At 34.7% G+C, this 14,303-nt stretch overlaps 1 protein-coding gene across 1 annotated transcript; it reads left to right on the top strand.

Annotated features, from left to right (window-relative positions):
• Positions 1 to 636: 636 nt before the first annotated feature.
• Positions 637 to 10,365, top strand: LOC130247413 (transcription factor AP-2-delta-like). Its single transcript, XM_056480637.1, has 6 exons — positions 637 to 673; positions 773 to 938; positions 2,260 to 2,378; positions 5,406 to 5,547; positions 8,857 to 8,970; positions 9,656 to 10,365. Exons 1-6 carry the CDS (start codon positions 637 to 639, stop codon positions 9,867 to 9,869), a joined length of 792 nt encoding a protein of 263 aa, XP_056336612.1. The 3' UTR covers positions 9,870 to 10,365.
• The last annotated feature ends 3,938 nt before the right edge of the window (positions 10,366 to 14,303 follow it).

The raw sequence follows: 14,303 nt of genomic DNA, 5'->3' as shown, positions 1-14,303 counted from the left end.
GTTCACACTCACAAACACACACACACGTGGCTATATAAACTAGCTGACCCATTCATTCCGATGCAATCTGGACATGTCACATTTACAACCTAAACACATGTATGCATATGGATTTGACAGACAGGTCTTAATAAACACATATTTTCTATGAAATTAAATGTGAGCTTAGCTTCTTTTTGAGGTTAGAGTTTTAGTTGCATTTGATTTATTTACTTATTGAACTATATAATGACCACATGGATCCGCATGTCCTATTCAAATTATATAGAAGCAATTCACCTTAAAATTACCTACAATACACTCTTAAAAAGTAGAATCACCAGTACTGGCACCAGATATTCCATATAGACCCTTTTACACACATTTCATACCATAAATAAATATTTGATTGATACTTTAGATTATTAAAATGTTTTTTGCATTTAAAAAAAAGTTGCATTAAGACCTTAAAGGTCCTCTGTAAAACCTAAAATGATTCTTCTATGGCATCTCCTCAAAATCCTCTTATTAGAAACTTTATTTACACATTCATTTATTTTAAGTTTGGGAAGTTTCGCTTCAGCCACACAAATTCGACAGTGCAGCTTCAACCCATGTTTTCAAAAGTACAACTGACTTTAAATTATTGCCCAAGCGATGCTGTATGAGACTTTAAAAGCCTTCTTTCATTGCTGTATTTTGCATCTGGGTGATTTTTATCATTCATCTCCTCAAACAGAACAGACAAGCCAAAGGTCTGACTGAAGGTGTTGTGTGTTGGCTCTGTGTACAGGTGGCACATGTGTAGTGAATCCTACAGACCTGTTCTGCTCCGTACCAGGAAGACTTTCTCTTCTCAGCTCTACCTCAAAGTACAAAGTGACCATCGCTGAAGTCAAACGCCGCCTGTCTCCTCCAGAGTGTCTCAACGCTTCACTACTCGGTGGAATATTAAGAAGGTAAAAGAGAAGATCAGCTGGAAATCAGTCACAATATGAATTGACAGAATAACACATATAAAACAATCACATCTTTATTGTTTGATGGTTCCACATGAACATTTTAATTGCTCTTCACAGTGGAAAACATTTCTTTTATTTGTATTTCAGTCATTTAAAACCAATTCATTTAAGAAGTGTTCTTTAGAAAAGCAACATGCTTCTTCCATGGCATTGCTGCAAAACCCCTATGTAGGAGTGCATTACAGCTGTGAGACCTGAGAGTAGCAGTGTGTTTGCTGGCACACATTTGCCTGTCAATTTAATAAAGATCTCCATGCATGTTGCATGACGTTCTTCAATCCTAAAGAGATTTAAGAGGATTAAAACAAGACACTGAAATATAATTAATGGAATTAAATGACATCCCTGCTATGTTTTTATTTCTAATTGGCAAAACAAAGCAAGAAAGAGGATAAAGAGATGGGACATGGAGTCCAGGACAGTAAATCCAGAGATAAAGGCTGGATGTGTGTGTGTATGTGAGAGAGAGATAGAGAGAGGGAATGAGAACAGTGAAGCTGAGGCTCCATTATTGATGAGGGACACAGACTGGAGAGCAGAAATGAGGCCAGTGACGAGAAGAGAAGAGAAACACACACACACACACTCATTTTAAACACACAGGACAACTCATACTGCTGATGCACAGGTTCATTAACACAAGCACCAGAAAAATAACTCTCAAATTCAGTTCAGATTAAAGAGAAATGTGGATATTAATTGTTAAATAAAGAGTTTAGACTAGAAACTCATCCAAATGAAAATGAGCATTGGGATTTTTACACATTATTAAAGGGGTAGTTCATGCAAAAATGAACATTTCTCACTATTTAAATCTCACTTTCAAGCGTTTATGACTTTGCTTTTTCTGTTGAACACAAAAGAAGATTTTGAAGAATGCTGAAAACCTGTAACCATTGACTTTCATTGTAGGAAAAACATATGCAATTCAATCTCAGGTTAACGTTCCAGGCTCTCAGCTTACTTCACAATATCTTCTCTTGCATTTAAACCTATGAGAAAGCTAATAAATGTTTGAAACCAGATAAAATGATGACCGAATGTTCATCCCTTTAAATCTAATCTTTAAAAATGTAAAGATGTCACACAGCTAGAGTTCACACAATGTAGGTTTGTAGAGTGTTTGGGCTGAATAATGTAGAAGTGCTTTGGAGAAAAAAAAGGCATGTTGGGCAGCAAACGCTCTTCTGGGGGATGTGAATGACACACATGCGATGATGAGTGTTGCTGATGGACTTTTCTCCATCTGTGTGTTCAGGGCCAAGTCAAAGAACGGCGGCCGGTGCCTCAGGGAGAAACTGGACAGACTGGGACTCAATCTCCCAGCAGGCCGCAGGAAAGCAGCCAACGTCACACTCTTGACCTCTTTAGTGGAAGGTATGGACTCATTTGTGCGGCTTTGGTTTATATCATGACTGTTTTCAGATGCATGCTAGCTGACCATTGAACTGTGACTAATTTAATCGTCGGTTGGTTGCAGTGCAGTAAATAGTGGAATTACATTGCTGAAATGATCAATCTTATTGTCCAGTATGCCAGAAAATATTAAAGGGTTAGTTCACGCAAAAATAAAAAAAATGTACTCATTTACTCAACGTCAATTGGTTCTAAACCAGGGGTGTCCAAACTCGGTCCTGGAGGGCCGGTGTCCTGCAGATTTTAGCTCCAACTTGCCTCAACACACCTGCACGGATGTTTCTAGAAAGCGTAAGTGCTTGATTAGCTAGCCCAGGTGTGTCTGATTGGGGTTGGAACTAAACTTTGCAGGACACCGGCCCTCCAGGACCGAGCTTGGACATGCCTGTTCTAAACCTTTGAGTTTCTTTCTTATGTTGAACACTAAAGAAGATATTTTGAAGAATGCTGAAAACCTGTAACCATTGACTTTCATAGTAGGTAGGAAAAACTATTACAATGGAAGTCAATGGTTACAGGTTTTCAGCATTCTTCAAAGTATCTTCTTTAGTGTTCAACAGAAGAAAGAAACAGGTTTGGAACAATTGAAGGATGCGGGGATTAATGTTTGGTTTTGCGTGAACTATCCCTCAAAGTCTTGAAAAAATATGAAGTCCTGTTTTCTGAAAATGTTTAACAAGAACTTTTTTTTTGTTGAATTTACTTATTTTTCTGATCCCTGGAGCAGCGTTTTTTTCTTCTTTCAGATTAAATTGACTTAATTTGAATATATTTTTCAGAAATCAAAGCTTAGTTATTTTGCTTCCCAAGTAAATGTATATGGATTTAAGTATGTTCAGATATTTATAGTGGAAAACAAGACCTTTCCAAATGTATTAATGATTATAATATTAAATTATCAAAAAGAAAAGCGCAAATTAGTTTCTGATGCTAGACTATTTTTACTGAACGTTTACTTTGTTGAAGTTGTTTAAAAAGAAGCAGTTTCACTCTAACAATGTTAAATTTAACTATTTTTTTATTTTTAAAGACATTTAAGACCATTATGAATGAAATTTTAGACTTAAACAGGGCTAAATGCTGATTTTCCCCCCTGAATATCCCAGTTAGAAAATATTTTCACTTACTCAATCGAAAATGATTAAAATTAAATACATTTAATAATACAACAATAATAATGTTTGAATAGATTTGTTTGAATAATTTCATTAATTTTCAAATATATCCATTCGCAAATCCTATAACACTTACCAAAACATGGCTGTCAATTACTTCAGTCTACAATAACAATAGTTTAATAATAAAGAATATAGGTCAGGTCAGTCTCCTCAGCAGAAAATTAACGGAGAGCTTTTATGTGTTACTGTGAGGAAAGTAATTAAATACTATTTTTAAATCAAAAGTTTAAAGTAGGGATGCTCCGATCAGGATTTTTGCAGCCGAGTACCGATTCCTTGTCATGGTGATCGGCTGATACTGATGCTTAAACACATTTTCCCTCTAAGTATGTACCTCAAGAGGAGATCTTGCCGTACCTAAGATTAAGAATGCTGCATATAATACCTTAAACGCATCTCTTATAACCATTTAGGTGTGAACATGTCATGGCAAGAAGCGGCTTTACAGAAAACAATTCATTTATTGATTGATTTTACTTGGGCTTAGGCTATATAATATATGCGAGTGCTTGTGCGTCTTCCTCTGCTTGTAAACATATAAACAAACATCTGTGATCGGTGAATGAGATCGGCCAGATTGGCGAATACCAATCGAGTCATGGAATGTGATTATCGGCTGATACCGATCTTTAGCCGATCGATCGGAGCATCCAGAGTTAAAAGTTTTATTGAGATGGATTGTTGGTGATTGTATAGGTGTTAATGGCCAGATGGGTATACATAACAAAGGAAAATTAAGACCTGTTAAAAAAAAAATCGAAGACCTACAACACAACATTTCAGTAGATTTAGGACTTTTTAAGACCCTGTGGATACCCTGTATTGATAATTATCTTTATTAACCCTTTAACTGCCCGCTCTACCAAATGGTTGACCATATTTTGACTGTTTTCAATAATGGTTTACACACAGCATTGTTGGTTTACAAAAAAAAAATAATTCAAGCAAATATAATCCTGTTGCGCTGCACTTGATTTTGATTACCATGTTAAATGAGAATCTGAAATATTTAATGGCATATGTCAAAAAATAAAGATGATTTAGTATTCAATAATGTTTTATTTTGATGTATATTTTAAAATAAATTGGTCTTACACTTCATATTTTTCAGATTTTTCATAGTATCTGTAATAATTCTGGTACTTTTACCATAAACTGACATATCTAGCATTTGGCAGAGGCTGATATTTTAGAAATTATGGAATGTGTTGGGGTAAAAACTGCATCGAGTGTGTTAGCTAGCGATATTAGGAGTTAAGAAATGCAATCCAAAATCTTTTTTCTTGGTGGAGTTAAAGAGTTGATCAGTTTTAAGATGAATAAACCTGCACAATATATTACAGCAATGAGTTTAGGTTATTATTGTTTAAATTGCTGTGTAGATTTTAGTTTTGCTCGTCAGCCTGTATTATTTTACTATCTATTTACCTATCTATTTAAGTATTGTATTTATTTATAAATAAATAAATAATGAAATTAATTTGTTTTGATGTTAAGTTGAACGCTAAAGGTAAAACTCGACTTTTCGTTAACTATAATTGACATCTCTGCACAGGATATTACCACGTCTGGTTTAGTTTCCTCATATTTGCTGAGGATGATATCATTAAGATTGAATCGCACACATCTGTTCCACCATAAAAGAAAAAGTGGAATATTTTTAGTCTACAGACATAATCTTTATTACTCTAGGGACGAGTTTGAGCATAAGAATGGTATGAGACAGATTGATGCAACATCTATGCAATTGCATTAAGCAGTATTTAGAGAAAGTAGTGATTTCCCTCTTCTCTGCTCTCTGTGGATGCAGGAGAAGCGTTACACCTGGCTCGAGACTTCGGTTACACCTGTGAGACTGAGTTTCCCACTAAAGCAGTCGGGGAGCATCTGGCCCGCCAGCACACGGAACCAAAGGAACAGAACGCACGCAAGAAAATGGTGCTGGCCACCAAGTAAGACTGCACTTTTTCTTTCTGCATGTGTACTGGATATACAGTGAACTAACACAATGCTAGATGAAACCTTCATTTACACCTTTCACTTTGTTTACAATGAAAATAAAGATTCCAAAAGCAGATTTTTGCAGTGGAAAACCATTTTTGGTTTCCCAAAAATAATTTAGTTTCTTTTTTTATGATTAATATTTATTATTTTCTTCAATACTTTAACAGTACCACCAGTTTACACATTTTTACATCCTTTTAACACTCCCTCTTCTCTCCCCAACAGCAGTAGTTACAGTAATTAGATGTTGCTATCAGATAAATAATATAAACTCAATAAATAAAAAAGCACACATACAGAAAATAATAATAGTAAAGAAATAAAAACCACAATAATAATAATAATGCATCAATAAATCAAATAAGATTATCACTTTACCTTGCGTCTCACCACAGTGACCTTATCCATCCCCTAAAAATGACATCATTTCCCCATCTTCTCTGATAAACATCCAATTTATCAAGTAATCTATGTCATTTTCTCATTTGCCGCCACCTTTCCCAATTCTTTAACCCATTCTTGAAATGATGGTGGCTCTGCTGAATGCCATGCCCTTATAATGATTTCTCTTCCAATCACAATACTAATTTGAATCCACTCAGACATCTTCAAACCAGACCCCAACTTGAACATGCCTCCCAGTATATATATTCCAGGACAAAATGAAAAACAGCATCCAGAAATATCCTAAATGTAACAGTGAACTTTAACCCAGAATTCCTGTATTTTAGAACAGGATCACAGGGCATGCATCAAGTCGTCTCATTCGCACTTACACCTCCAGCTTTCAGCAAAGTCCTTCAACCCAAGCCTGAAAAGGCTACTCCAATAAAGTCCAATAAAAACTATTCAAAATTTTAAGTTGTATTCAGCGCACTCCTAAATGTCTTGACAGTTTTGGCAAATTTTCCTCCAATGTTCATCACTAAATGTACAATTAAGATCTTTACTCCAAACAGAATGGAAACTACATCTTTTCCATTAACCAACGTCATGCCCTCTGCCATATCATATGCTCTAAGAATTACTAATAAAATGTAGTCCTCATCTGGAGCTACCCATCTTCAAAGTACTATTTAGTAGATGTCTAATCTGTAAATATCTCCAAAACTGATTTTTGTTGAGGCCAGAATGTTGGGTTAACTGGTTAAATGATTTTAAATTGTTATTTAAAAGGACTAGAGATGTCCAGATCCGATCGCATGATTGGAAATCGGGCCCGATCACTTTGTTTCAGAATCAGACGTTATTCTCGATCAGGACTCGAATATATATGTTAAATGCCGGCAAAGTAGAACACAGAAGTAGCTTGAATAGGAAAGCGCGAGTATGTCTGCGGTCTGGAGGTATTATAAAGTTGATGATGACAACATTGCCATAGCAAACTGTGAGATTTGTAAACTTGGTATTGCCTGTTGGGTATTTTAAGTTGAGGTGCTGTTTGGTTTTATATTAGATTTAGTGTTGCACTAAAGCCCAAGAGTGAAGAATTGATGTTATTTATTACTTGATGGTTCAAGCTTCCTCACAGAAGTGCAAACAGAGTTGTTAAATGTTAAAATAAGATGAATTAAATAAAAAATAAGGAACATCCTGGATCAGTTTCTTCACTTTTCTTTATTCTTTTTGATGTATTATAGAAGTATCGGATCGGGTTTCAGTATCGGTATATACTCAAAATCAAATGACTCTCATTCGAGGGCAAAAAAACCAGATCGGGACATCCCTAAAACGTTTTTAAAAAATCAGAATCCTATTTCCATTACATAGAACATGTTCCAAATGGAATTTTCAAATGTTCTTCAAAGGACCATCAATGCCATTAAAGGACCCTTATTTCAGATTTATTTGACTTTTATTTTTGTTTATTTCACTTCTTTTTTTAAGAGTGAACATATAAACTCATGTTTCACAACACATAATAACCTTTATTTAACCAGGTAAGTCAATTGAGAACCCGTTCTTATTTACAATGACGACCTGGCCAAGAGGCAACATCAAGAGCAGATACAAAGCAGCAGAGACACAATACAAATCAATTTCACAGATGCAGATAATAACAAGGAAAACTAAAAACAAACACAATGATCTTGTGCTATTGACTGGATTGAATTTTTAAAGGATGACAGTGGAATGAAAGTGTTGAGCATTAAGGTCTGCTGCAGATGATTCCAAGCATCGGCAGCAGAAAACTGAAAAGAGTAGCGACCAAATGAAGGTTAATAAATCTACTAGAGCACAGATTTCGACGGGTTTCCTGAATGTTAAAAAGTGACTAAATATAGTGGCGTTTTCCCAATAAGAGTTTTGTAAATGAACAGAAACCAGTGCGTTTGTCGACATGATTGAAGAGAAGGCCAATTCAATAAAGAATACAGTCGACAATGATGAGTATTAAATGGCGGACCAGTAACAAAAGCAATTGCTGCATGGTAAATAACATCCAGTTTGTGAAGGAGAGTTTTTAAAGCTGATCTGTAAATTAAATCCGCATAATCCAGTATTGGTAATACTGTTCATTTGACCAAATGCTGCTTTGAAAAGTGCGTAAAAGAAGATTTGTTAAACCAATACAGGCTTTGAGTTTCAAATGACAGTTTACCATCTAACCAAGATATTTTAGATATTTTATGAGGAGATTTTAAGAGGAAACTCAACTAAATTTCTATTAAAAAGCCATACATTTTGTTTTATTGTATTTAAAACTAAATGAAGATTGGTAAAAGCGCTTAAACTGGCTTCCAGTGAAGAAAGTGTTGTAGTCAGAGAAGAACTAGATGTATAGACCATTTCAATGTGGTTATGTCATTGGCCTAAGAACATTTCCTGCTTGTTATCAAACTATTTCATAATTGTAACAAGAGGCAATTCAATCATATCTTCACATTAAAATTAAAAAAATGTTATGAGAGCTATTAATATGGGGCTCTTTTTGGATTCTTGAAAGCTATAGAAATTAAAAACAAATCAGGAAATACACTATTGTTATTGTTTACATCCCTCAAAATGGTCTATAAATGATGGTATCATCAGCATATACAGTAGATGTATGTAAGAATCACCTGCAGCAGAAGCAATATATTCACCTCAGAAAATACTGGGAATTAGAAAAGGTGTAATTTCTGATAATTAGGTGAAAGGATGTGTGTTTGCATGTGCAAACTCTCAATAAATCTCCTTTATACATTAATTATAAAAAATGCTGCTTTTGTTTTACTCTCCGAGATGTGTAACTGTTTGTGTGGCTGTTTCTGCAGGCAGATCTGTAAGGAGTTTCAGGATTTGTTAAGTCAGGATCGATCTCCGCTCGGTTCCTCTAGACCAACACCTATTCTGGACTTGGACATTCAGAGACATCTAACACACTTCAGGTAAAGAGCCGAAACCTGCCTGCAAAAATAGCACAAGCTCATTGTTTTGCAATGTGGAAGTAAGCTATTTCAATATAGCTGCTATAACACTGACAAAAAACAACTAGTGTGTTTATGCTGACAATAATCAGGGTTTCTGAAGGTCTCATACAGTCAAATTTAAGACTTTAAGGACCATAAACAATTACATTTTAGACTTTTACAGGATTAATTCTATTATCATGAGGAATCGTGTAATTGTTTTTAGTTTTCTTTCCCTGATTTGGGAATTTAATTTGGGGAATTTGCTGTAAAAATGTCTGACAGCTTCTGTGAATTGTTTCTGTTTGCAGTATAAAACTTTAATGTATGAAACTTCAGGTTTTATTGAGATGTGTCAGTGGTCACTGGATGGATGTCGGCCCAAATTGAGTAGCTAAGACAAAGCAAAATTAAGACCTGTTTAAAACTATTTAAGACCTACAACATAATATGTCAGTGAATTTAAGACCTTTTAAGGCCTAAAATGTAGGTTTTGAAATGTAAGACTTGTTAAGACCCCGCGAACACCCTAAATAATACAATAATAAATACTATTTTGCAACATGAACTGTTTTCGAAAAGCCGAAATCCCTGGGATTTCAAATGAGGTGGATGTACTAAATGAAAGATTGTTATTGACAACTGCTTTCTGTGATCTTTTCAGTCTGATCACGCATGGATTTGGTACGCCGGCGATTTGTGCGGCTCTTAGCACCTTTCAAACGATTCTCAGCGAAATGCTCAATTACCTGGAGAAACACTCAGCAAATAAGAGCACAGGAACGCCGGACACCAATCAAATCAACTCCAACTCGGACAAAACACTGCGCAAAACTGAGGCACCAACAAAAGACGGTAAAATCGAGAAGACGGAATGACTCTGAATGACACAGGAGTGGCCGCTGTCCTGACTGAGCCCTGATGGGCGGGACTTGTTCAGGGTGTGGCTACTAGGGGCGGGGTTACTGGGTTTTTATTCCATATGCATTTATTTCTAAAACTGGCATACCTTCCTAAGACCTCAGCTTTCCCTGTATGAGAGTCTGTCTGTATGTACAAACCACTCACCATTCTCACTGCCCGCAAAAAATAAAACGCAAACCATTTCATTATTTTCTAAGTTATTGAAGTTATTTTGCTTAAAGTTTGTCTGTAATTAGTTTAAATAATGATTTTAAAAATGCAATATCTTTTATTAAATAAAAAAAGACTCACATTCCATTTCTGGCGAGGCCTCATTTGAGGTCAGTTTGAGACTGTAAAAATATTACAGGTAACTTTCCCTGTTAATTACTGTATAATGTGCATGTTAAACTTTGTACACCATCTGAAATGGAAATCCCCCACTGTTGTACCAGAAGACAAAACTCTTTGACTGCGTTTGTAAAAAAGTTATATATAAATATATAAATTCAATCTTTCTTGTAGGCTTTGGACTACATATATGAAATAACCCTACATGCAAACTACTGGTGTTCAATAAAGCATATTGCTCAAAGTCTTATATTAGCTCACCTGTCTGGACTGGAATTCTTGTGATGCTGCTTGAATATGAATCGTATGTGATGTGCATTTGATATGGATTGACACAGACAACACCCTATTGATTAATCAATCACATATTTCAGCTTTCCAACCTGCTTCAGCCAAATTTCTCACTCGCCTGCTGCTGTTTTACATGTTTAGGATCGTTTTTACTCAGACCACAAGACATTTTACATCTGCATTTGGAGATCTGACATGCTACCTTTTAACTGAAGGCCATAATTATCTAGAGATTGATCCAAATGTATAGTAACGTAACTTAAAGCATCGCGAAAACTATTTATTGCAATTATAATCTTTCATAATTAATCCTACAATGCAGTAAAACTCGAGTCTTAATGCGTTTTTATTATGGCGGAACACATACTAAACGTGAATAAACATGGTTAATGTGGAGCTAATAAGCACTCACACGCAGCAGAGATCATTAAGAGCAGAGAGAAAGACCGGAATGATGTTGCACCAGAAGGCTTTACAAAGTCAATAACTGACTGACAGATCGATGCGAAGGTTTTCAACAAGATAAAAGCGCTTCATATTCATATATTTGGTAGGAAACCGCTGTCTGATCTTAGTACGTTTCGATAATCAGCGGCTATAACATCCAAAACACCAACACAATCTTGAGGAGAACCCAAACAGTCCTGACGCGTAATTAGCGCGTTTATTGATCACGAGATGCGTTTTATCAGTTCGGGCAGTTCTAGATGCATGTGTGGCGTTCAATAAATAAAGTTTCGCTTCAGTTTAATGCACCAGAAGATGAGATCCACTCGACCTAGTTTACTCGGAAAATAATTATCTCAAAGTTCAAAAGAAAATGCAAATAAAAGTCCTCTTGAGAAAACGCACAAGAAACTCACAACAAAAAAACCAGATATTAATCATCTTAAACTAACATTTAGTGTTAAAACCCCTTAGGAAATTTGACCACTGATTTATCAAATAAATAAAACAAAAACACGACTAATGTAGTTACAAATTAACCATAGTTTTGATAGTCGTACTTAAGCATGATATTTGAAGAAACTGTTGTTAGAAATGGTAATGAAAATGCCATAATTGTTTTAATAATAATATATTAATAATAAAATATTAATATAGTAATGTATTAATCATGAAAATAATAATGTTAACTATGAGAAAATGTCTGGAGTTTTTTTATTTTTACTAAATGTCTAAGAGTAGCCTAAATTATCTCAATTGATCAAATTAGATATTTAAAACAAGTTAAATAATATTCAGAAATAATCTACACATAAAATCAGACATAAACGATGGTCAAAATATGTTCAGACACGTTCACGACAACCTATACACCATTTTCAGGGATGTAAACTAAAACAATGGTCCCATCGTGTTTCCAGTTTTACATTATTTTTGGATTGTCGGAAGCTATAGAAATTAATACTGTTAAATAATGCTATGATAGCGGTTTTAACATTAAGTTATGATTGAATTGCCTCTTATTACAGCTATGAAATAGTTTGATAACAAGCAGGACATGTTCATGGACCAATAACATTATTGAAATGGTCTATAATATCTTCAGCATTTGTGTGGAAATGAACCCGACCGGCTGCACGACTTTGGAAAAATCTGACATTGCGATATTTAGTTTTCTGCGATCTATATTGCGATGCACTTTGTTATACGTGGAAATAATTTGGTGACACTTTATTTTAAGGTTCAGTTCTCGCTTTTAGCAAACCAATTTGACCCTTGCTTCAATAAACTCCCAATTAGCTTCTTATTGCTGGGTTGGATTACGGATGTAGAATAAGATCATACAGAGCATGTGCTTTATATGTACTAATAAGCAGCCAATAACTTAATAACATCCCAGCAAACAATTATGTGTTTAATAGACATCTAGACAGCTTGGCTAAAACAAGGATAAACTTGGGATGTCATTTAAAATCTAATAGACATCAAAGAATAGCCCAAAAGTACTAGCCGTCAAATACACAGATTAGACAGAGTTTATATGTGTAGTCATTCATTTCTGTTTATTTGTTCTTGGCCTATTCTTAGACGTCTGTTAGATTTTCATTCAAATGTAGCCTTGTTTTAGCCGAGACGACTATGTTTAGACGTCTATTAGACATCTATTAGACATCTTTAAAAAAATGCTTGCTGGGATGTATGCTAATAAACAAATAATAGTGAGAATTTGTCCCTAAAGTGTTACCTAATGTATTAATTTTAATTGGGATGATTCTGTAGGGAAGTGAAACATGCAGAACATGTAATAAACAAACTACAAGCATAGATAAATGCAACAAAGCAAAGATGAAAGTGAAATAAACAGTGCATGCATTATGGTTTTGCATATCTAAATGTAAAAATGACACTGTAAAGTCAACTCATCTGCATATCTTTGCGATGTGACTTTTGCAGATGCACGCATTGCATCTGAAACAATATTTTGCGCAGCCCTACCGACCACACAAATACACATTTGAGGACATACCAATGCTTTTTCCCTATCTGTATTTGTCTTTAAAGCTAATAATTAACAGAATGACCCTACAATATAGGCTAATATAGTTTTCATTCTACTTTTATGAATAGCGTTTTTTAACGAGTGACAAAATCTCCGCATGTCGACAACACTGTTAAAAAACATTGGTTGCCTTATATTTGTAAGCTGAATCAAAATACCTTTATGAGTATAAACAAATATTATGTTAAACTAACTTAAAACAGCTTGCGCAACTTAGAAAATTAGGTTAGAACATGATTAACTTCATTGAATAAGTTACAATGACCTAAAAACAAAAGCTAATTGATCATATAATTTTTTACACTAAATAATGTTTGCCTACTTCAAAATTTGCTCAATAAAACCTGATAATCGTGTTTCTGAATATTATTTTTCATTATTTTATACACTGGCAAGTTTCTGATAGATTCTATACATTTTTTTCTTGGGTTTATTATAGTGTGTTTATCAGGGACGGAGAGTTTCTGCCCTCTTCAGGGTTTCGCCATGAGCTTGATCTCTCAATCGTGTTACGCGCGCGACATCTTGCGGCCAGTTTGTGTAATGGCAGAGAATTGTGGACCACGACAGACGTAAGTATAATAACTTCTGACATTATAATAGGATAATTCTTACTCATTCTCCGTGTATAAAACGTAATGTGTTACAGTTTAAAGCCTATATTAGCTACTTTTAATTAATATTTTCTATAGGAAGCTTTACAATATTATATTTGTGCATATACATTAGATTAGTCAGCACTGAAGACAAATCTGGAGCTAATCTAACAAAATAAATAATGATAACGGTACAAAATTAAATAATAAAATACTTTAAAAATTTAAAAAGAGCAAAATGCCACAGAGGTAAAACCTATTCAGGATCAATCATGCATATTTTGGGCATGCATAAAACTAAATAAAAAAAGCAGTGCAGGACTTGACAGCCAAAGCTTTGCAAACTCCATTGGACAACACACCAACATATACCTTTTTGGTACAGAATTGAACAAGACACTTGATCCTACTTCTTTTTTGCTCAACTGGAACCACCGAAGGCCTCCAACATTTGAACTGTTCATACAACTCTTGAATGAAACAATGCTCTTGGAACAATATACATACCACTTAAAAAACAAGGGGGATGTCTTTAAAAAATATGGATGCCTCTAATGAACCTCTGACTCTCTGACCAACACAGATGTATTACCATAGTAAGTGTGACTTTACTCAATCACAACAGCACTTTATTCATTCATTATTATTTTTCTTTGTGTGTGTGT

Source organism: Danio aesculapii, chromosome 20, assembly GCF_903798145.1.
Source record: "Danio aesculapii chromosome 20, fDanAes4.1, whole genome shotgun sequence".
Classification (NCBI taxonomy): domain Eukaryota; kingdom Metazoa; phylum Chordata; class Actinopteri; order Cypriniformes; family Danionidae; genus Danio; species Danio aesculapii.
Note: the sequence above shows the minus strand (reverse complement) of the source record. Positions and strands in the feature narration are given on the sequence as shown.